Here is a 19,834-nt window from a genome sequence, read left to right as displayed (position 1 = left end):
TTATATGACCCAGCACAAGGGAAGGCCAGGGCCAAGTAGTGGGAGTGGGTGGGTAGGGGAGCAGGGGCGGGGGTGGGGTATAGGGAACTTTCGGGATAGCATTTGAAATGTAAATAAAGAAAATAATAATAAATAAATTTAAAAAATATCTTGCTAGAATGTCTATCTCTTTTTCTTAATAAACTTTTTAATTATCTTTACCTATTTCTAGTAAAACAGTGTGCTACTACCCAAAACGCTTTTCCTTATTGAACCCTTAGTTTACATGTTTTTCACTTTTAAGATTTTTATGTACATGTGACATCCATGTTTGTATATGTGTGAAAGCATGTGTGTGTGGTGTTTGTGTTTGTGTATACATGTGCATATACATGGAGACCCAAGGTGAATGTAGAAAATCATCCCTTAATTGATCTTCCACTGTCTACACTGAGGCAAGGTCTCTCAATCAAACCCAGAGCTCATCAATACATCTAGTCCACTAGACAGCATGTTCTAAGGATCCTCTGCCTAACCTTTCAAGGCTGTAATTACAGACAGGACCCAAAATTTATATGAATTTTGCACAACAAGCACTTTAACCACTGAACCATACCCCCTATTCTAGTTTTAGACTGAAATATAAAAACCTTTGTAAACCTTTCTGTTAAAAACTAAGACATAAATAGAAAGATTAGGCTAGGCTTGTATAGGGTCAAGTTCAATAATATCACAATCTGGATCCTCTTAGAAATTAGCTCCTCTAGAAGAGCCTTCCCAGAGTTACCACATCAGAACGGCATACTGTCTTCTAGAATTTCCAGTGAAGAGCCAGCCTGAGGCTGGGTACTATTACCTTTTTATTATATGTAGAATAAACACCCTCCAAAATAACATAAGATCATAGTACATCCATAAACCAACATTAGTGTCTCTCATTTCACTTCTAAAGTATGATCACTGCTCCTAACTGCACTTACAATGGCTGGCACACAAGCTTTTTTATACCAGCTTTACCATCAATATGAGAGCAATGCCTTGTGGAGGTACCCCACAATGCCTATAGTGTGAAGGCAATTAGAATTGCTCCACCCGATCATGCTCTAGGCCATCACCTCTGTATATGTGCTCTGTCTTTTGAGCAAAATGTCCTATATGGCATGACTACACTTAACAATTTGTGTTGATAAAAGTACAATAAAACTATGACATGATAGATTTTTTATGGATGAGAAACCTCCTAGAAATATCTTTAGCTAAATGTGCCCATGGGTCACAGGAAGTCAGTAGATCTGGCACCTCTAGCATCCCAAGCCTTTCCTGTACCGCTATTCGGCAGTGTGAGGCACCTGATATTCAAGAGCCTTTGAATGTCTTTATGTGCAGGATGCTTGTCTTTCAAAGGCAGGTTTATAGTTGTTTTTAGCCTCAAACATAATCTCCCTTCACCCCCAGCCAACCTTTCTTGTTCAATACCTCACACATCAGACTGTCATCTTGCAGAAAAAGTTCAAAGCAAAACTCAACCTAGAGTCTACTCCAGCCTGGCTCATAGAGGCACTCAGAACTAGATTCTGGATAATATAGGACAGGTGGGCTGAATTATACTTTGTGCATTTGGTGGTGGGCACTATCAATCACAGCCCATAAGAAGCAGGAGTGGGTGATGGTACCCATTGGCACCCTTATCCTCAGCCCATCCTGCTGTACTTACTTGACATTATCTCTCAAAGGCTCCCTGTGGTGGTTTAAATGAGAATATTCCCATTCGTTCATGTAACTGGACAGTCCATTCCCAGTCAGTGGCGCTGTTTTGTTTTGTGTTTTCCGGGGTGGGGGGAAGAGGAGCTTTAGGAGGTGCAGCCTTGTGTGACGTGTGTCACAGGGCTTTGAGAGTGTAAAGGTTCTCACCACTTACACTTTGCTCTTTCTGCTGCTCCTGATTTCCTGATTGCTACCATGCCTCCCTACAGTGATGGTGATAGACTTGTATTTCTATAAAATCATAAGCACAAATACACTGTTCCTTCTATAAGTGGCCTTGGTCGTGGTGTTTTATCACAGCAATATAAAGTAACTAATACAGGTCCCATCAGGGTATGGGCTTCAGCTATCCACTCTCGGTACCATCTCCTGTACCCATAGCTTTCCTAGGATATCCTGGGATATCCTCAGTAAACCAGGCACATCCATTTCCTGATTCCACGCCTGTCCTGAGGGCCCCAAATGAAGAGACCACCAAACAACACACAATGGGATAAATGGTCTCTACCATGCTGCCTCCCCTGGCACTCAGGGTTTCAATTTCCTTTAAAATTCAGATATTTCCAAGCCATCCATATTTAATAATACTCTTCACAACTCACTCCTACACATGCACATAAGTAGTATGGTATAATGTATGCATGCCCTGTAAGGCATTTTTTTTTCTCATAAACCCAACTCTAAAGCAGGTTTATAAAGTAGATGAGAGAGGATCGCCTGCTGAAGTAGGGTCTAGGAAAACATGTGCATGTACATATGTGCATGTGTACACACACACACACACACACAACCACATGCATGCACAAGTGTACATGTACACATACATGCACATGCATGTACACATGCACAAGTACACATGCATACACATACACACATGTGAATAAGTGCACATACATGCATAAACACACATGTGAGCATGCACACACACAAGCACATACACATGCATATGCACATATGCATGCATACACACACACACAAGCGTACATGCATGCCTGTCCCCGCCCCACACAAACACAGCATGAGGAGGCCACCAGTACCTCCTGGCTCACCCTTGTCTCATCTCCTCTAGGCTAGTCCCTCTCATCATGTCAGACCAGCTCCATCTGCACCTGCTCAGCAGTGTCTTTCCTAAAGCCTTGTTGGCAGTCTTCTTTCCAGGACATGTGTTCCCAGGCTGCACCTTGGCACAGCATTCTCAAAAATACTGTTTGCTTTTTTTTTTTTTTTAACAATCTGTCTTCCTCAGATGAATACTGAGTGTGTAAAAACAAGGACCTTCTCTGTGTAGTTAACTGTCAATCCAAGGGCTTAGAACAGCGTTTTGCTTGGTATTCCCTCTGCTTACTGGGACTCGGATTTCTAGAACTCTTACCCCATGGCTGATGCTGCACTGAGATCTCAACACATCAGACCACAGCTGATTCTCCAAATAAACATGAAACACATACTTAATCTGTACTATCCATGTCTTCCTTGACATGTATTAATAGTGGATTAGCTCCCTTGAGTGTGTGTGCATGTACATGTGTACATACACATATTCACACATGTTTGCATGTGCATACATGTATTCAAATGCATCTGAAAGCTAGAATAAAACCCTGGTTGTTAATCCTTAGTTGTTGTCACTTTTTTAAAAAAAAGATAATCTCTGCATTAGTTTGCTTTCTATTGCTGTGATAAGCACCAAGACCAAAAGCAATCTGGGGAGGAAGGGGTTTATTTGGCTTACATGCCCCATCACAGCCCATCATTGAGGAAAGCTGGGATAGAAATTCGAGCAAGGAAGGTACCTGGAAGCAGGAGCGGAAGCAGAGATTACAGAGGAACACTACTTATTGGTCTGCTCCTCGTGGCTTCCTCATTGTGCTTTCTTACAGCACCCAGACCACCTGTCCAAGGGTGGCACCTCCCACATCAATCACTGATTAAGAAGATTCCTCACAGACTTGCATATAGATCAATCTTTTAGAGGCATTTACTCAGTTGAGGATCCCTATTTACAAATGACTATAACTTGTGTCAACTTGACAAAAAACTAACCAGCATAAACTCTCACTGGACTGGAGCTTATTGGTTGACTAGGCTGCTCCATCAGTGAGCCCTAGGTATCTGCCTGTCTCTGCCTCTCTAACTCTGGAACTATAACCATGTTTCACCATGCTGGGTCTTTTCACATGGGTTCTAGAGACTGAACTCTTGCCCTTATTCTTGTTGACAAGTAAATTACTGGCTAGTCTATCTCCCTAGGACCTGAGCCCACTTCTTAATTCTGTTTCTTTCTAATCTGCTATAGGTCATAGCCCTGGGAAATAAACTTGTAAAAATTAAGACCAAACCATTTCCAGTTAAGGCTGGCTATAGTTTAGAACACAGATGTTTGGGACAGCTACTTCACCAGGCTAGATTTCTGTACTTCTCCATAATGTCTGACACAAGTGGACACCAAAACTGAGAGTACAGGGTGCTAATAATCCATCTAAATATCTCCAGCTTATTTAGAGGGAGCTGCAAGTCAAAAGAGATGGCTCAGAGGTCAAGATCCAATATTGCTCTTGCAGGGACCAGAGCTAGTTTCTCAGAACTTACAACAGGAGATTCCTAATACCTATAACTCTGGCTCCAAGAGACCTGATGGTTTCTTCTGGACTCTACCAGTTTTCACATGATCATATATATAAGTAGACACATACATACATACATACATACATACAAAAAATTAAAAGTGATTCTTAAGAAAAATAAAAATAAGGGGATTTGCATATGTGACAGGGCTGGAGGGAGTGTCAATTTTCCCAGCCAGGACAGCTCTGGAAAGTACAACAGAGCCCAACAGTTAGCACAGCCACCTCTCTGCTTTAGCATGATGAGCAGTCTAACTGAGAGAACGGGGCGCTCAGTTAACCCACCACGGGTAGCAACTCCATCTGCGTTGCCTCTGTACAGTTCCTTGAGCTCCTACAACTGTAAGTCACAATTGCATGGGAGCAGTGGGGTGGTGACCACAGGTAACAGAGCCCCTTTTAGGCCAATGGAGAAACATGGGGCATCTGCTAGGTTCTGATTAGATTTTTCTTTTTCATTTGGCTTTATTAGTGGCATATTGGAAGTTTCAAGCTTTCTGAATTCACAGTAAAGGCTCCGTGGTAGACAGGACATTTCTAAAAGGCTGTTCTGAGCAGTGCATCAAAAGGACTTGCATTTCAGGCTTCCCAATTGTCCAATATAAGGACTTTTCTGGAGTACAATCTGCCTAAGGCAGAGAAATTTCTAAAGTAGACAAAAAGGGAAATACCCAAGAGAAACTTGTCTAGGAAGACGAGAAATGACCACTCTGCATAAGTTAGAGGAGGTGCTGGCCTCTGCAATGGTATTTATATAGAGTCCAAGGATAGAATCCAGCATGGTTGATGGACATGAGACGTGGCAGGATCTCAGGACCCTGTTCCAGAACCATTGTAGCCAGCTCTTGTGAGCCAGTGGATTCCCAGCATCAATGATTCCCACTGTGACCTGTGAGCCAGAAGAAGCTCTTGTCCCTGCTGACTGGGACACTAGATCCTTCCTTCCCGAAGCTCCCTGAATGACTCATCAAAGATTCTGGCCAATAGAACAGATTGAGAAGGGTCCAGGCTTCTATGAAACCTCAGATCATTGGGTGAAATTCCCCAGTTTACAGATTGGGAGACTGAGGCTCAGCCAAGTTAATTAACTTCCTCTCAGCACCTAAAATCCAGAAATAACAGATGTGGGCTAAGTAAGCACTAGGTGTTGGGCATGCCACACCATACAGACATACTTCCCCCAGAGGGACTTCCAATGTAAAAAACTCTGGCACCAACAAAGAGTTTGTTTGGTCCTTCAGGACCTCTGGAATCTACATTCACCTTCAGCAAGATGTGGCTTCATATCGAGCAACAAATCTCTGTCAACAGGATCATCCCCCAGTGACCTCAATGTTGTCACAGAAACACCCCAGCACATGCACATGCAAGACCTTGGCTTCTGGCAGGGGTAGGCATTACTGACATCGAGAACCCGTTTCCTTCCCATTGCCAAAACCACTGCTAAAATGAAGCCAGTGGAGATTTGCAGTGAGACCAGGAGACTGTGCTTAGCTCCTAGACAATTTCAAGCTAGTGTGAGATAGAAAGAGATGCTTTCCCCCACTGCAATTGTGGCTGCCTGGAACGATGGACCTAATCCAGGGCATCACCTGCTTCCCCATCCCCAATCCTCTCCATCATCCTAACTCAGCAGCTCCGACATTGTATGTTTCCCAGCACTGGTATACAGTGTACTGGGTAATAAAACCCCATCATCCACTGAGAGACCTGCGTTGGATGGCCAATCTTTAACTCAAGAGCACTGCTTTTATTCCCAGTCTGGCATGTCAGCAACTTCTTCGGGGAATTCTGAAATATGACCATTTTTATTGGGTAGCAATAGTGTCAAGCATGGACGAAGAGGAGCTGAGTGATTTCCAGTTCACCTGCATCTCACACACAGACTTATAGGGGCAGGAAAGTGACCCAAATTATATGACATTCACCCTTCCCCACACTTTACCCACAACCTTGTATCTTCACAGCTAGGAGTTAGAGACACCCAGAAAGGCCATTTCCTCACAGAAATATTCTGTTCTGCCTGTATCTACAACTTAACCACTGACTGTCCAGGGCTTGGCAGCAGAGTAGGGTGACCAGAAGGGAACCAGGAAGATGGAAAGACCTCCAAAGGGACATAAAGCCCACTGTTAGTCATGAAAGAGACATGGGCTGGAGAGAGAGTTCAGTGGGGACTAACAGGTTTGCCCTCAAGCCTAACGATGTGAGTTTGATTCCTGGGACCTACACTATAGAAGGAGAGACTTGCCTCTGACAATGGTCCTCCATCTTCCACAATGCCCTGTGGCATGTGCACGTGACTCCAACAATAGATACATAAATGCAATGATAAGTTGTAAAAGCAAGGCGTAGGTGGGATGGAGGAACATATACAGGACCACCTTGATCCTGCTGTCCTCTGCATGGGGGGAAGACAGGTATTAGCAGTTCCAAACTTGGGTGAACCCTGCATGCAAAGCAATGCAGAAGCCAAAAGCTAAGGTAGAAAATAAGTCCCATAGCATGTGACCAGATCCTACAGAGAGCACCCAGGGCTAAGCCAGTATGTAAAATAATGATTATGGTTTAATGTGTAGATTCACCTCAACTCTCACAATAATTTCCTATTACAATGCAGGAAGAAGTAGGCCCTTTAGGAGTTGGTTTAGGCTCTGTTGTTGTGAGCATGTAAACACATTCAGGTGATAAGAATAACAGGTGAAAAGTACCATGGGGGTGGATCAGCTCCAAATGCCAGTTGGGTTAGACCTCTCCATGCAATGTCTCCTTGGGACTCTGCCAACAAGGAGACAGCCCCAGATACAGGCCTTCAACTTTGGACCAGAAACAGCCAAAACAAACTTCTCCATAACTTGCTCAGTCTGTGGCATCTTGTTATTAGCAACAGAAAGCAAACAAAGATATCAACAGCTAATCTTACTCTTTCTCCTCTGGTGTTTAGTTAGTGTGGACTGCAAGCATGCTGAAGGAAACAGGAAGACGGGGCAGCTAACCTTGAAAATCAGGTTAGGCTGGCCCACCTCTGACTCGGGAAAGCAGATACTCAGGGTGTGTCAGGAAAGAGTCCTGACAGGCTTCCTTATTAAACACATCCTGATTCTCGAGGGGTGGCTGGTGCCTGATAAGGTCTTTAAAGCATAAATTTCAGCAAGAGTGTTTCTCAACCACAGTTCAAACCCTGATGATTTGATCTTGCAGAAGTTGGATACAGCTGCAAAACACAAATTCCAGCCACTCTAGAACACAGACAAGAGACATGTTAATCATGTATACAACTGTTATCTAGTGGGGAAAACAACATAAGAATGCAGAAAGCATCAGAACTCCCTCCCTCTGAGCCTCCTCCAGTTCACTGCTTTACCATAGGTCCCTGACTAGTACAACCAAACAACTGCCTGCTCTTCAATCTTAATGAATGTTGCACTTGAACTCTTACCTGAAATGACTGACAACTAACAAGTGGGATCTAAAAATTATAAGCTTAGAAATGACGTGAGGATAAAACTGTATTCCCCCCAGGCAGACACAGCACTATTTATGGATGGGGACATGTTCTGAGATGTGGCATTAGACAATTTTGTCATTGTGCAAACATCACAGAGTTATAATGAGACACACTTAGATGGCGTGATTGTTAGTGTTAACTGTCAACATGACAGGATCTAGAATCACCTGGGAGATGAGCCTCTGAGCATGCCTGTGGGGACTGCCTTCATTGTACTAACTGAGGTGGAAAGACCTGACTTCTGTGGCTGACACTATTCCCTGTATGGGAACCTGGGAATAAAACGCTCTGAGTTCCTGCCACCTAGAGTTCCCTGCACAGTGGACTGTCCTTGAACTGTGAGCCAGAATCAAGCTTTTTTTCCTTAATTTGCTTTTATCAGTCTTCTATCACAGCAACAGGAAAAGTGTCTAAGACAGACAGCTGTAGTATCATAGATCATGCAGTTTTATGGGACCACCATTATCTGTGCAGCCCAGAGTTGGAAATCCAAGCCCCATAACCTTGTCTGTAACATGAGTCTTTGCAAATATAAATAAGTGAAGTAAGGCATTCCAATGACTGGTGTCTTTATAATGACTGTAGGCATATGCCCACAGAGGGAGGAGTTAGCTAGGATGGAGGCAGAGGCTGGAGCAATACACCCACAAGAGAGGAATGCTAGAGACCATCAGATGCTAAGACTAGGAAATGAAGTAGACTCCTCTGGAACCTCCAGAGGAAACATGGTCTCATTGCTGACACCCTAGATTTGGGGTTTCCAGCCTCCACAGCTATAAGGGAATAGGTTTCAATGGCTTTAAGCCTCTGGTCTGTGGAGTTTGGTAGGGAAGCTGAAGACACTAATGCAGAGAACATCAACCATGGGGGACTGAGGTCTCAGAAGGGTACCACTTACTTCTGTTCATCTGAGACACAAGTGTCCCTCGCTGTCCTCATCAGCACCAAAAGACTCAGAAAAGGGAAGGTGGCTCTTTTCTAAAGTCACTCTACTGAGATGGAACTTATATGACAGGGGTCCAAGTGTCGATGGATCTGATAGAATGGATGGACCCACCCTTCATGGCATGGCCGTGGAGACATGACTCAGGACAAGTCTGTTTCCATCTTAAAATTAAATCAAATGACTGTATAATCTCCACAGGAAAGCGTGGAAATCCAATGAGGCAAATTTGGCAAACTGCTGGGGCTGAGAAATAGGATACAAGGCTTGATGATGAAATACTTCTCTAGTGTGGGTTTTGATCCAACACCCCACAACAAAAATGTTTAGCATGACATTCTACATTGGATACACAAGACATAAAGGTAGGTGCTGATGTTGTTTCCTTGAGCTCTGTCTGTCAGCCTTTCACATCCTCTGATGAATCCTTTCTCTAAGGTCCAGGGGCTCCACATCTCAACTGAAGGAATGAGGGCAGCTGGCAGAGCTGAATAATTAGGCTACAGCTAGTCTGGTGTTCTCACTCTTTATCATCCTTAACAGTGAGCCTATCAGAGCCCCCCTCCTGATTTCCCCTTGCCTGGATACCTTCCTTTTTCCAACCTCGCTTACTTAATGTGAGCTTAATGTGTTTGGGGGACTCCAGTGTTTATTCTTTAAAAAAAAAAAAAGCTCTTAAATTATATGGAGTCTTATTCTATACTCTCAATTGCTGTGCTAAGAGGTTGCTCAATAACCCAGCACATATGCCAAAGTACTTTGTTAAATGTTTATATTGGAAGGCTTAAATGTGAAGACAGTTTGCCAGTTGTTTCACCCATATCAGTGCAGATGACAGAAATCTTCCAGCAGAAAGCCTCCAAAGCCTTTTCTGAGACACCATAAAGCATAGAGCTGTGGACATTTGCTATCTTCAGTTGGATTTATGGTGTGAGTATGAAAGTATATTTTAATAATGTAGATTGCTATAATTATAATCACTTTTGAATACTCATATTATTAATAAGAGCAAATTGCATGGTTCCAGTGCATGCTGGTCTCCTGTTAGATAGGAGTCACATAATGGTATCAGTGTGTAACCCTGACTCTCATCTCCATGCCAACGTGGGCCTGCCTGCCAGTACAGGGCTCTGAAGCTCTGTCAGGCTGCTGGGTAGCCTGTGACTCCTCACAGAGTCCGTAGGCAGGACAATGGACCCCGGTTCTTAACGAGATCACACAGGGGTAAGCACACTTCCGATGGCTGGCCTTCCCATAGGATAACAGGACTCTGGTGAGCTTTGGTTAACACCCAGACTCCCATCTAACATCCTTCCACTCAAGGACTTTCCTGCATCCAACTACTCCTTAAGATAGTCCTGAAGCAGGGCCTTAAGGAGGAGGAGAAAAGGTGATGGGGTATGGGAAAGACTCTTGGTACCGTCAGACATGCAGTTCCTATCTTCCCAGCACTGGTCAGGGGCCACTGCCTAGTAAGAATGCAGTAAAGAACAAACGAAGGAAAAGCAGACCGGAAACATGCAGGAATGAGCATCATCTGCCATGGCTCAAAGCCTAGTTTCTTCAGCCTATTGACCTGGGCTCTGTTTCCCACCCTCCCTCTTTATTACTCCATTGCACTAGTGAGTCACTCAATGTTTCCAAACTTCACCCCTGACACTCTCAATGAACATAGCAATGCTAGCACAAAAGCTGGGTTTGTGGTGAACATTTGCACCAAACACCAGTCAGAGAGAGGAGGATCCTACCAAGAGCCCATCTCAAAAATCAAGGTGAATAGCCTCCTGAGGAATAATGCCCAAGCTTGTGACTTCCACAGGCAGGCACACACATACGCACATACCTGTACATACACAAACATGCATACATACTTCTACAGAAACACACACACACACACACACACACACGTTGGGTATGATATATATAAGAGGGTGGTTGGAAGATAGACCACAACTGCCAAGGTGTTCATCACACATGGAGGCTGAAGACATTGTGGTTATTAACATCTGAAGAAGTCTTGTTAATGTATTGCTTCCCTCTCTTTCTGTAAGCAATTTTACTTGAGGTTTCAGAAAGCAAAAAATCAATTCCACGAATGACCCTGTGCCCACTACTTCAGCAGGAACTGTCTTTGGGGTTCAGAGGTCACCTCCCTACTGCTTCCCCTAGTCATCTGAAAACCCCTGCTGGTATCAGAGACACTACAGAGCCAAACCAGGTTGCCAACACCTAGCTTTTACAATGGAAGCATCTGATGCACAGATTTTGCCATGAAGCAATTTGTCCCTTCATCATACCAGGGCAACGACACAGAATAGTTCACCCCTGTGGAATGATATGCAGAAATGATACTTGTCTGTCACAAACTAGCCTTGCTTAGAAGCATGCTATAGTCTATCTGAGAAATGACCTCAGAGAAAGTACTTCCTTGGCTGTGCTAAGGATACAAACCCGGGTGCTCGTTACATCCTGGGTAATTAAATTAATTAAACTTCATTACTGAGTTTAAAGTAAAGGTCATTGAATTATCAACAAAGGCAAAGCAAGGGAGAGCTTTGTGAGAGAAGTCTTCTCCTCTTTAAAGTTTTATTTTATTTTATTTTATTTTTTTCTGGTTCCCTTTTCCTTGAAGGTAGAAGTTTAACACATGAGGACTTAGTTGGGGCCTGTGTATAAAAAGAAAGAGGCAGGTCCCTCCTGCTCTGTGCAGTTCTGCCAACTGCAGTTCACAGGATTCCCTCTACCCTGAGATCATGCTCACGTGGTAGTCAGACTGCTCAGGGGACCCTAAGCCTCCTCAGCTGACATAGCCCACCCCCCACCACCCCTTCAGTCTGCCCTGCAGCCACTTCTGGACTGGGCACACAAGGACCCTGTACAGCAACCACAACTAACGTCTTGAGTAAAACAGTCTTGAAGGTCTAAACAACTACAGAAGTTATTCTGCAGTTTCTCTTTTTAAAAATTAGCAAGGTGCATCCTCTTAAAGTCTTGAATAATTTAATTAGAATTATACAAAAGTCATGAGCATGTTCTATTTATGGGTAATCACATCAGCATGAAAACCCCCAACGACGATGTTAAAAATAAAGTGTCTTCATACGGTGCGTTCAACTCATGAGACAACTTGAATTCGAATTGGAGAGGGTCGGATCACTTCTGGGAGGCTTTTGTTTCCCTTGCCAGATTCCTTGCTTGGGAGCCGGTGTTCCCTTGATACACAAAGTGTTAAATGAACATCAGCACAAGGCGGAAAAGAAAGCTGTTTGGACTGCGTTTGTTTTATCTTCGCCTTGCTACAAGCTCGGTGTTCCCCAGCAGCTAATGGCATTCACATTCTCCAACCCCCGCAGGATGCATGCCTTGGCGGGTGCACGGCTCCCAGAGGCTGGGCAGCCGGACAGCTATGAGGAAGCCAGCAAACAAACTCCAAGGAAGGAAGGCGGCTGGCTCTGCAGGGCAAAGAGACACTTTGGAACCGGGTGTCTTTTAGCTGAGCTCATGGAGAAATCTCTTTTAAAGGGTACTGCGCCTTGGATGCTGTCCAAGACTCTTTTTAGCAATGAGACAGCATAGAGACAGTATCAACTCCAGTGATTTCCCTGCACCTAACAGCACCTTTTTCTAAGACCCCACCCACCACCCACTCAGTAGGTACTGCTCTTGCTGGAAGGAGGCGTCGCTCCTGGGTCCGAAGCTTGTTACAGGTTCCTTCAGCTGTCAAGCTCCACGGGGTGGGGGAGGGCCACCAAGTTCTGAAACATTTGCTCACACCCCCTGAGCTGTGCTGGGGCAGAGGCTGCGCTCCCCGGTGCGTCCCTAGCGCGCGCCTCCACTCCTCACCCAACCCATGCACCTCCCTGACGCTCCTACTTCCCAGGGAAAGCTACTGCCTTAGGGACGACATTAAATCGCGTGGAGTCAATTCCCAGAAACCACCGCCCCCAACCCTACCTTCTGCGGAGGGGTCCCGATCAGCATCTCTAGGTAGTAGCCGCGGCCAGAGTCCCCCTGAAGGTTGTCCACCATAGCCAAGAAGTTGGCAGTAGCCCTGACAGGCTCCAGTGCGAGGGCCAGGCCATCGGCCCGGGGCAACTCGGGGGTCCCGAGTCCCGGAGCAGCCGAGGCTCTGTGGTTCGTGGCCCCGGCCACTTGAAGGGGCAGCGTGAAGGGCGCGGGGGCCAGCGCGGGGACCGCGCTAAAGAGCCACTGCGCCAACAGCGGGAGCAAGAGTGCTCGAAGCAGCGCGCCCATCCCCGCAGCGGGGGCTCGGCGAGTCTGCGAACGCGCGGTTCTGCGGTCCTTAGCCGGCCGGGGCGGGGCAGACAGGGAGGAGGCTGGAGAAGGCGGTGCGGAGTTGAACAAGTTCTCAGTCGCTGCCCCCTCTGGCGGCCGCCTCCCCGCAGGCCCTGCCCCTCCTCTGTGGCCAAGGTCAGGGATGGGCGCGGGTCGCGCCTCTTCCCCGGGAAACTGGAGTGCAAAATTTCCCCGGAACGTGCCCGGGAGGCCACAGCTAACGGATGTGACGAGGCTCAGCTTAGAGCTGCTGGAAAGTTTCGGGAACCCTTAAAGGGGCAGCTAAAGCGCAAACTGGCTTTCTGGCCCTGCCCTCAAGGAACCCGCAGGGGTCCACTGTCCCTGCAGAGGCAGAAGTGTCCGTAGGACTCAAGGTTCCGCGCGGGGCAGGCAAATGTGAAAGAGCGCGCCTCTCCGCATGCCAAGCGCATCTCCAACAGGGTCTGCCTCTCGGGGCTTCTCCCACGCGTGGATCTTCCCTTCCAGCTCCTTAGGAGTTAGCTGGTTCTCTGAGAAAGGATTCGAAGTATGAATGGAGACTGATATCTCTGAGAGCGCCAGGGCTACAGGAGGCAGGTGAGAGGATTTTGAATTTCTGAGAAGTAATCTGGGTTATTACTCCTTCCTGCTTACCCTCCCCTGAACCTGAAACCACTGCTTGAGGGGGTAGCTTTGGGCCTGGTCTTCCTGGCCCTCCTCTTGTCCTTAATGCAGATTCAATTCTGCTAGGAGCTGAGCTCAGTCTCCCAGGAATCCAGTCAGTCCACCAAGTTAGTGAATTACTATCAGGGTCCCAAATGAGGCTGCCATCCAGCCCTCCCCCTCTTTCATCCGCCCGCCAGCTCTCCGCAGATTATCTAATTAATACTTGTTAGTCAGACACTGAAGCTGCAGAAATGCATTTAGAGGGCTATTTTATTTTAGGTACTGAACGCAGGGGGGACAATTACACCAGCTAAACTCATCGATTTTTTGCTGAATCAAGGAATAGAAGAAATCTTTGTGTCTCCTCCAGCTGAGTTATGTTGGCTTTTTTTTTTTTAAACAAACAAGACCATTTTCAAACAATGGAAAATAGAAATCAAGCGTCCCTAATCCTTGACTGGAACTTCCAGATACATGCCTCTGTGCTTATTCCCTCCTTCCTAATGTCAGAATCCTGTCTTGTTCTACCAGGGACCTTTCTGTATGAGATCTTCAACTGTACTACTTTCTAAATGATTTTGGTTACAGGTTACACTTTTTCCCTCTGAACTCTATCCAAGCTTCAAGGAATCCCCAGCCACATGAAGGCAGGCATGGTTGAATTCCAGGACAGAACCTAAATTGTTATTCCCCATAAATCTGCATAGTTATTGAGAGCTCTTTCATTCATATATTCACATTTAAATTCAAGATTGTAAGGAAAGGGCAATTTAAAAGAGATGGTTATTTACAAACCCTGGTGTCCAATCTTGAGGGGTTGGGGACAACCCAGACAGCTCTCAGAATGACAAGATCCTTTTGGAAGCACATGGAATTTATCAAGGATATCAACTCAGGTGCTACAGGACATATAAGGTATAAGGTCAATATTAAAGACATTTGTTCTCTCTAGAAGTTTAAAAAAAATACACAGGGGAAATCTGTAAAACTCAGGTTTAATTAATGTTTTAATTCGAAAATCCCTATTTCATGTAGCATGAATATTCCAAGCTTTTCCTGGTAAAAGGGAGGTGTATAAACAACTGCATAGAGACAGGATCAAGAGCACATGCCGTTTTAATGAGTGGTAGGACCATCTTGTCAATAAAGTACTGGTCAGGCCCTGAAGGAGTAGCACCAGATACCTTGTCTTCATTCTGTGTGACTTTAGCATTCTCCAGCCTCATTGCATTCACAACACTTCCTGACATGGGCTGCCTCACTGGCATCCCCTGGAGATAGCAGGCTCTGCTCACTGGAGCTCTTCTCACACCACAACTTCTCCAACTTCTGACTCTAGGACCCAGCTACACTTTCACAAGTGACTAGGGGCCTCAGTATGATGATCTGTATTTAACAAACTATGAATCCAAAATGAGAAACATTAACAATTAAAATAAAAACACACCTGGGCCCAATTGGTGAAGTGCTGACTGTGCAAACATGAAAACCTAAGTTTAATCCCAAGCACCCATTTATAAACCCAGGTACGACAGCGCTTCCCTGCAATCCCAGCAACCGGGAAGGCAGAGAGAGGCAATCCCTGGGGCTCACTAGCCAGCTATTCACATCTAATTGGCAAGTTCCAGGTTCCAGTGAGAGACCTATCTCAAATAATAGAAAAGTGGACAGCTCCTCTGGTGGTTTGAGTGAGCCTGAGCCCCATAGGCTCATATGTTTGAATACTTGTTTCCAAATTGTTGGGTAGGATGACGAGGTGTGGTCTTGTTGGATGAGGTTTGTTGCTGGCTTTGAGGTTTCGAAAGCTCACTCTAGCCCTTCCCCCTTTGTCTGATGCCTTGGGATTAGATGTAAGCTCTCAGCTGTGGTTTTCAAACCATACATATAGTGCCTGCTGCCGCACGTGTGATGGTAATCATGGACTAACCCTCTGAAACTGTAGGCAAGCCCCTAATTAATTGCTTTATCTTACAAGTTCCCTTGGTCATAGTGTCTTTTTACAGCAATAAAACAGTATCTAAAATAACTCTTGGGGACCATTACCCAAGTTTAACCTCTGCCTTCCACAAGTATATGCGTACAGGCACATACCCAATGAATTTACTTGTGCACACACAAAATAAATAAAATAGCAAATATATCATAGTGAGCAACTTCCTTCCCTGTGTGTGTGTGTGTGTGTGTGTGTGTGTGTGTGTGTGTGTGTGTTTCCATGTACGGGCCCTGTGCTCATTCATGTGCAGGTCCCAGGTTGATGTTGGGAACTATCCTCTATTGATTACTATGCCTTATTCAACTATATGATTACTCTAACTAGCCAGCATGCTCTGGGAATGCCCTGTCTCTACCTTGAAAGGCTAGAATTAAGGGGGGGAGGGGAGGGCTGCCATGCTTACCCACTCTTTTACCCTTGCATGGCAAGCACTTTAACCACTGCACTGTCTCCCTGGCCCCAACTCAACATTTTAATGAAGATTATATCATTGGGGTGGGGTGGAGGTTACTGCAATGAGTGACATGACACATGTAAAGTTTCTGTTAATATCAGGATTATTAACAGACAGCCAGATCCTCCCAACTATGTCTGCATTCAGTCTGTCTGCCTCTTACATGTCCCAGAGTTCCTGCAAGTCTGGAGTTGTAAAAGGGCAAAGTTTACTTTAGTGTTTGTATGAAACAGCTTTGACTAAAGGGCCTGCAGCTTTTGAGACCAATCATCCTATACTGAGGCTTCTGTCACTGTCAACACAACCAAACCGAACCAACCCTGTATATCAAATACTCCACCCATAGCTGGAGGAAATGGCTAAACAGGACCTGGACATTTTGAATCTGCTACCTGGACCAAAAGGCACCATTCTTTTCTATCACTGGGGCTCCAGAAGGCTGCAAATGGGCCCAGCCACCTGCAACCCAGTGCAAACTTGCATCTCTGCTTTCTTCTGGAGTCCTATATACCTGCCACCTGGCTTCTCCCCACCCATGCATACATAAGCTAAATCCTCCACTCACTTAAAACATTCTTGCTCTTACCCTGTCTTCTAATTTTCAGCCACAGTTCTTTGTGTGTGTGTTTGTGAATGTGTGTGGACATGTTCATGTGTGAGAAGGGCAAAGGTCAATGCCAGGCATCTTCTTCAATTTCTTTCCACCTTATATTTTTTTGAGAAAGAGTGTTCTCAATGAACTTAGAACTTGTTGATCAGACTAGTTGGGCAGGTCAGTAAGGCCCAAGGATCCTCCTGTCTCCACCTCCCCAGTGATAGGATTGTAAGTGTGGACTGGCTTTTTAAGTGGGTGCTGGGGATAGAACTTGGATCTTCCTGCTTGCAATATAAGGTCTTTACCAAAGACCCATCCTTATACTTCTATCTTACCAACTTCACCTCCCTTCACTCCCTCTTCTACTTACAATGTCCACCTGCTAAAATAGCACTACCCTAGATAGAGCTCAGCCTGTATTCTCACATGACATCCTGTGCAGGACCCCACACTGGTGACTGTGCCCTTCCTTGTGACTTTGTCTTTATCAGAATCACCCAGGGAAATTGCCTTCAGTTCTTCACCAGACAATCCCATTAAGGTGGCCTGAGGAGGCACTGTTAGAATTAAACAAAACAAACAAAACAAAACTAAACAAAACAAAACTGGTTGAAAGGGAGATTTAAACCTGGAAGAAACGAGATGCAAATGTCAACTGGAGTCTTGGATTGATTCAAAATTCCAGTGTATGGTCCCAGGGTCTTCTATTATGAGAAAATAAAACTAAAATGGAGATGACCATGCTTCTGCTGGGAAAAGTGCATGAGTATAATGCAGACTTCATTCCTTATGGCAAGGCTGGAGGTGTTAGGTTCCCAGGTTGCAAAGACCTGTGGGGATATTCACACAGAATCTCCTGGCTTTTCCTAAGGGCATGCTTGGTTTACTTTTGCCTTGCATTGCTGTTGGAACTCTTTACTCTCAGTTTGTCTGTGACAGACATTTCCCCAGAATCAGAAGAGGAAAGCTTGGACTATGATTTATTCTTGCTTGTCTCTGAGGATCATGGGAGTGAAATAGATCTCCACTCCTCTGTTTGTTAATAATGGTGATATGGTTGAGTCAACACAAGGCCCTGGTCTAGGCACATTAGCTAGTGTCCAGATGTTCTTTTCCAATGGGAACTTAGTTCTAACATCACTTTGCCCACCAACCTGTTCCAGACAAGTTAATTGATTATCAAAAGGTTACAAAGGTCTTGCTGAATTGTTGGTTGGTTCCAAGACCTAATGGGAACATTCAGAGGTGAGGCAAGCTAGGACGAGGAACTGACTCACGTTACTAATTTATTGAGAGTCCTGGGTATTAAAGGAGTTAGGCCTTCTGGTCAGAACATGGGAACATGCTAGAAGTCAATAATTAAATCAGAATTTTTCTGAGTATGTAGTCTATCACCTCTCTACACTGTAACAGTAATTGCTGCCAACCATGGTCACTTGGTTACATACCAATGTGCTGGGTTAGCTTGCTTGTTTTGTCTTTCTTAATACAGTCATGAGCTAGCAGAAAACTGTAGAAATTGAGGATGAGAAGGAAGGAAAATGTACAGGGAGCACATTATTATTAAACATAGAAATTTCTTAAAAGAGATTGAACATGTGAAAATGAATGTAAAACATCTTCAGCTGTGGAAAAAAAATAGATGTATAAATAAAGGTGACCTGAGTATGTATGCCAGAGTATGTGAACTAACCTGTGGGCTAAAGTCTTCTTTTCCCTCTTTCACACAAACCTATTCCACACATCCTCCCTTTGGGTTCAGAACCCTGCTAGGGCTGGACCCCACCAAACTCTCTTCTTTGTTGACTACTGGAAAAGTCGCAGAAACCAAGAATTCCTGCTACTCAGAATAGGGTTTTTAAAAGCACTTCCTCCAAAGGAAACTAGAGAGAAAAGACTGAATTCACAAAGTGAATGAGCTAACCTAGAACACTGTCACCCCAGAAGGCAGGGCTGCCATCAAAGAGTTCTGAGGTCCTATCACAAGCAGGGTGAAGCTGGGACATTTAAATGTCATGTGAAACAGTGACTGCAGTAGCTCCAAACACTTCAATTATGTTAAAATCTGTTTGCTCGGAATGTTCTTTTTAAAGGTACATTGATTAGCGTTAGAGAATGCTAAGGAACCCAACTCATTACATTTAAAAGCTGGCAGAGAAAGGACAAGGATCAAGTATTTGTTTTCTTGATTCCTGTACAAGCTATGTCTCCATCTAAAGAAAAAATTGATGACGGCATGCTTCTCTTTATGGACATATATTGTCCATAATAGGTGAAGACGAAATGTTATAATTAGAATATTGCCATTTGCATGCCCTGTGATGAGTAACTTTAATTGTTACTAGGCCGTGGCCTAGAATCATCTGGGAAGAAAATCTCAGTGAGAAATTGTCTACATTGTGTTGACCTGTGGGCATGTTTGTAGAGTTTATCTGAATTGATGTGGGAAGACATAACTGTCAGTGGCAATATTCCCTAGGCAGAGGGTCGAGGACAAGTGGGCATGCCTGTGTTTCTTTCTTTCTCTTTCTGACTATGGATGTGATGTAAAACCTAGCTGTTTTAAGTTCGTGCTCTGACTTGTGTACTAACATAAATCCTTTTATTCTAACTTTCTTCAAAATTTTTTTTTACCATGTGTATTTAAAAATATGTGTATATGTATGGTGTGTGTGTGTGTGTGTGTGTGTGTGTGTGTGTGTGTGTGTTGAAGAGGCCAGAAGAGGGTGTTGGACTTGGATCTGGAGTTGGGAACCTGTGTGCTGGGAACTGAAATAAAATCCTTTGTGAGAGTAGAACACACCCTTAAGCTGTCTCACCAAGCCCCCTAAGTTGCTTTTTGTCAGGATATTTTATCATAGCAACAAAAATGAAACTAGACCAGCTCCTGTGAATATATGTACATACATACATATATTTAAATACATGTGTGTGAATATATATACATATGTAAATAGAGAGAGAGAGAAGGGAGACAAAAATGAACATATACAATACTACACATGCTCTTTGTGTGTGTGTGTGTGTGTGTGT

General features: G+C 44.6%; 1 protein-coding gene across 1 annotated transcript in view; it reads right to left on the bottom strand.

The window, feature by feature from the left end:
- The window catches only part of Bace2 (beta-secretase 2), an 85,421-nt gene extending 72,279 nt beyond the window's left edge, over window positions 1-13,142 (bottom strand). Inside the window, exon 1 of the mRNA XM_021209328.1 lies at window positions 12,773-13,142. Coding sequence (XP_021064987.1) covers window positions 12,773-13,072 — 300 coding nt within the window. The 5' untranslated portion in view covers window positions 13,073-13,142. The remainder of the gene's footprint in view (window positions 1-12,772) is intronic.
- Window positions 13,143-19,834: the final 6,692 nt, after the last annotated feature.

This window comes from Mus pahari, chromosome 12, assembly GCF_900095145.1.
Source record: "Mus pahari chromosome 12, PAHARI_EIJ_v1.1, whole genome shotgun sequence".
NCBI lineage: Eukaryota > Metazoa > Chordata > Mammalia > Rodentia > Muridae > Mus > Mus pahari.
The sequence above is the reverse complement of the archived record's forward strand: the minus strand, read 5'-3'. Positions and strand labels throughout refer to the sequence as shown.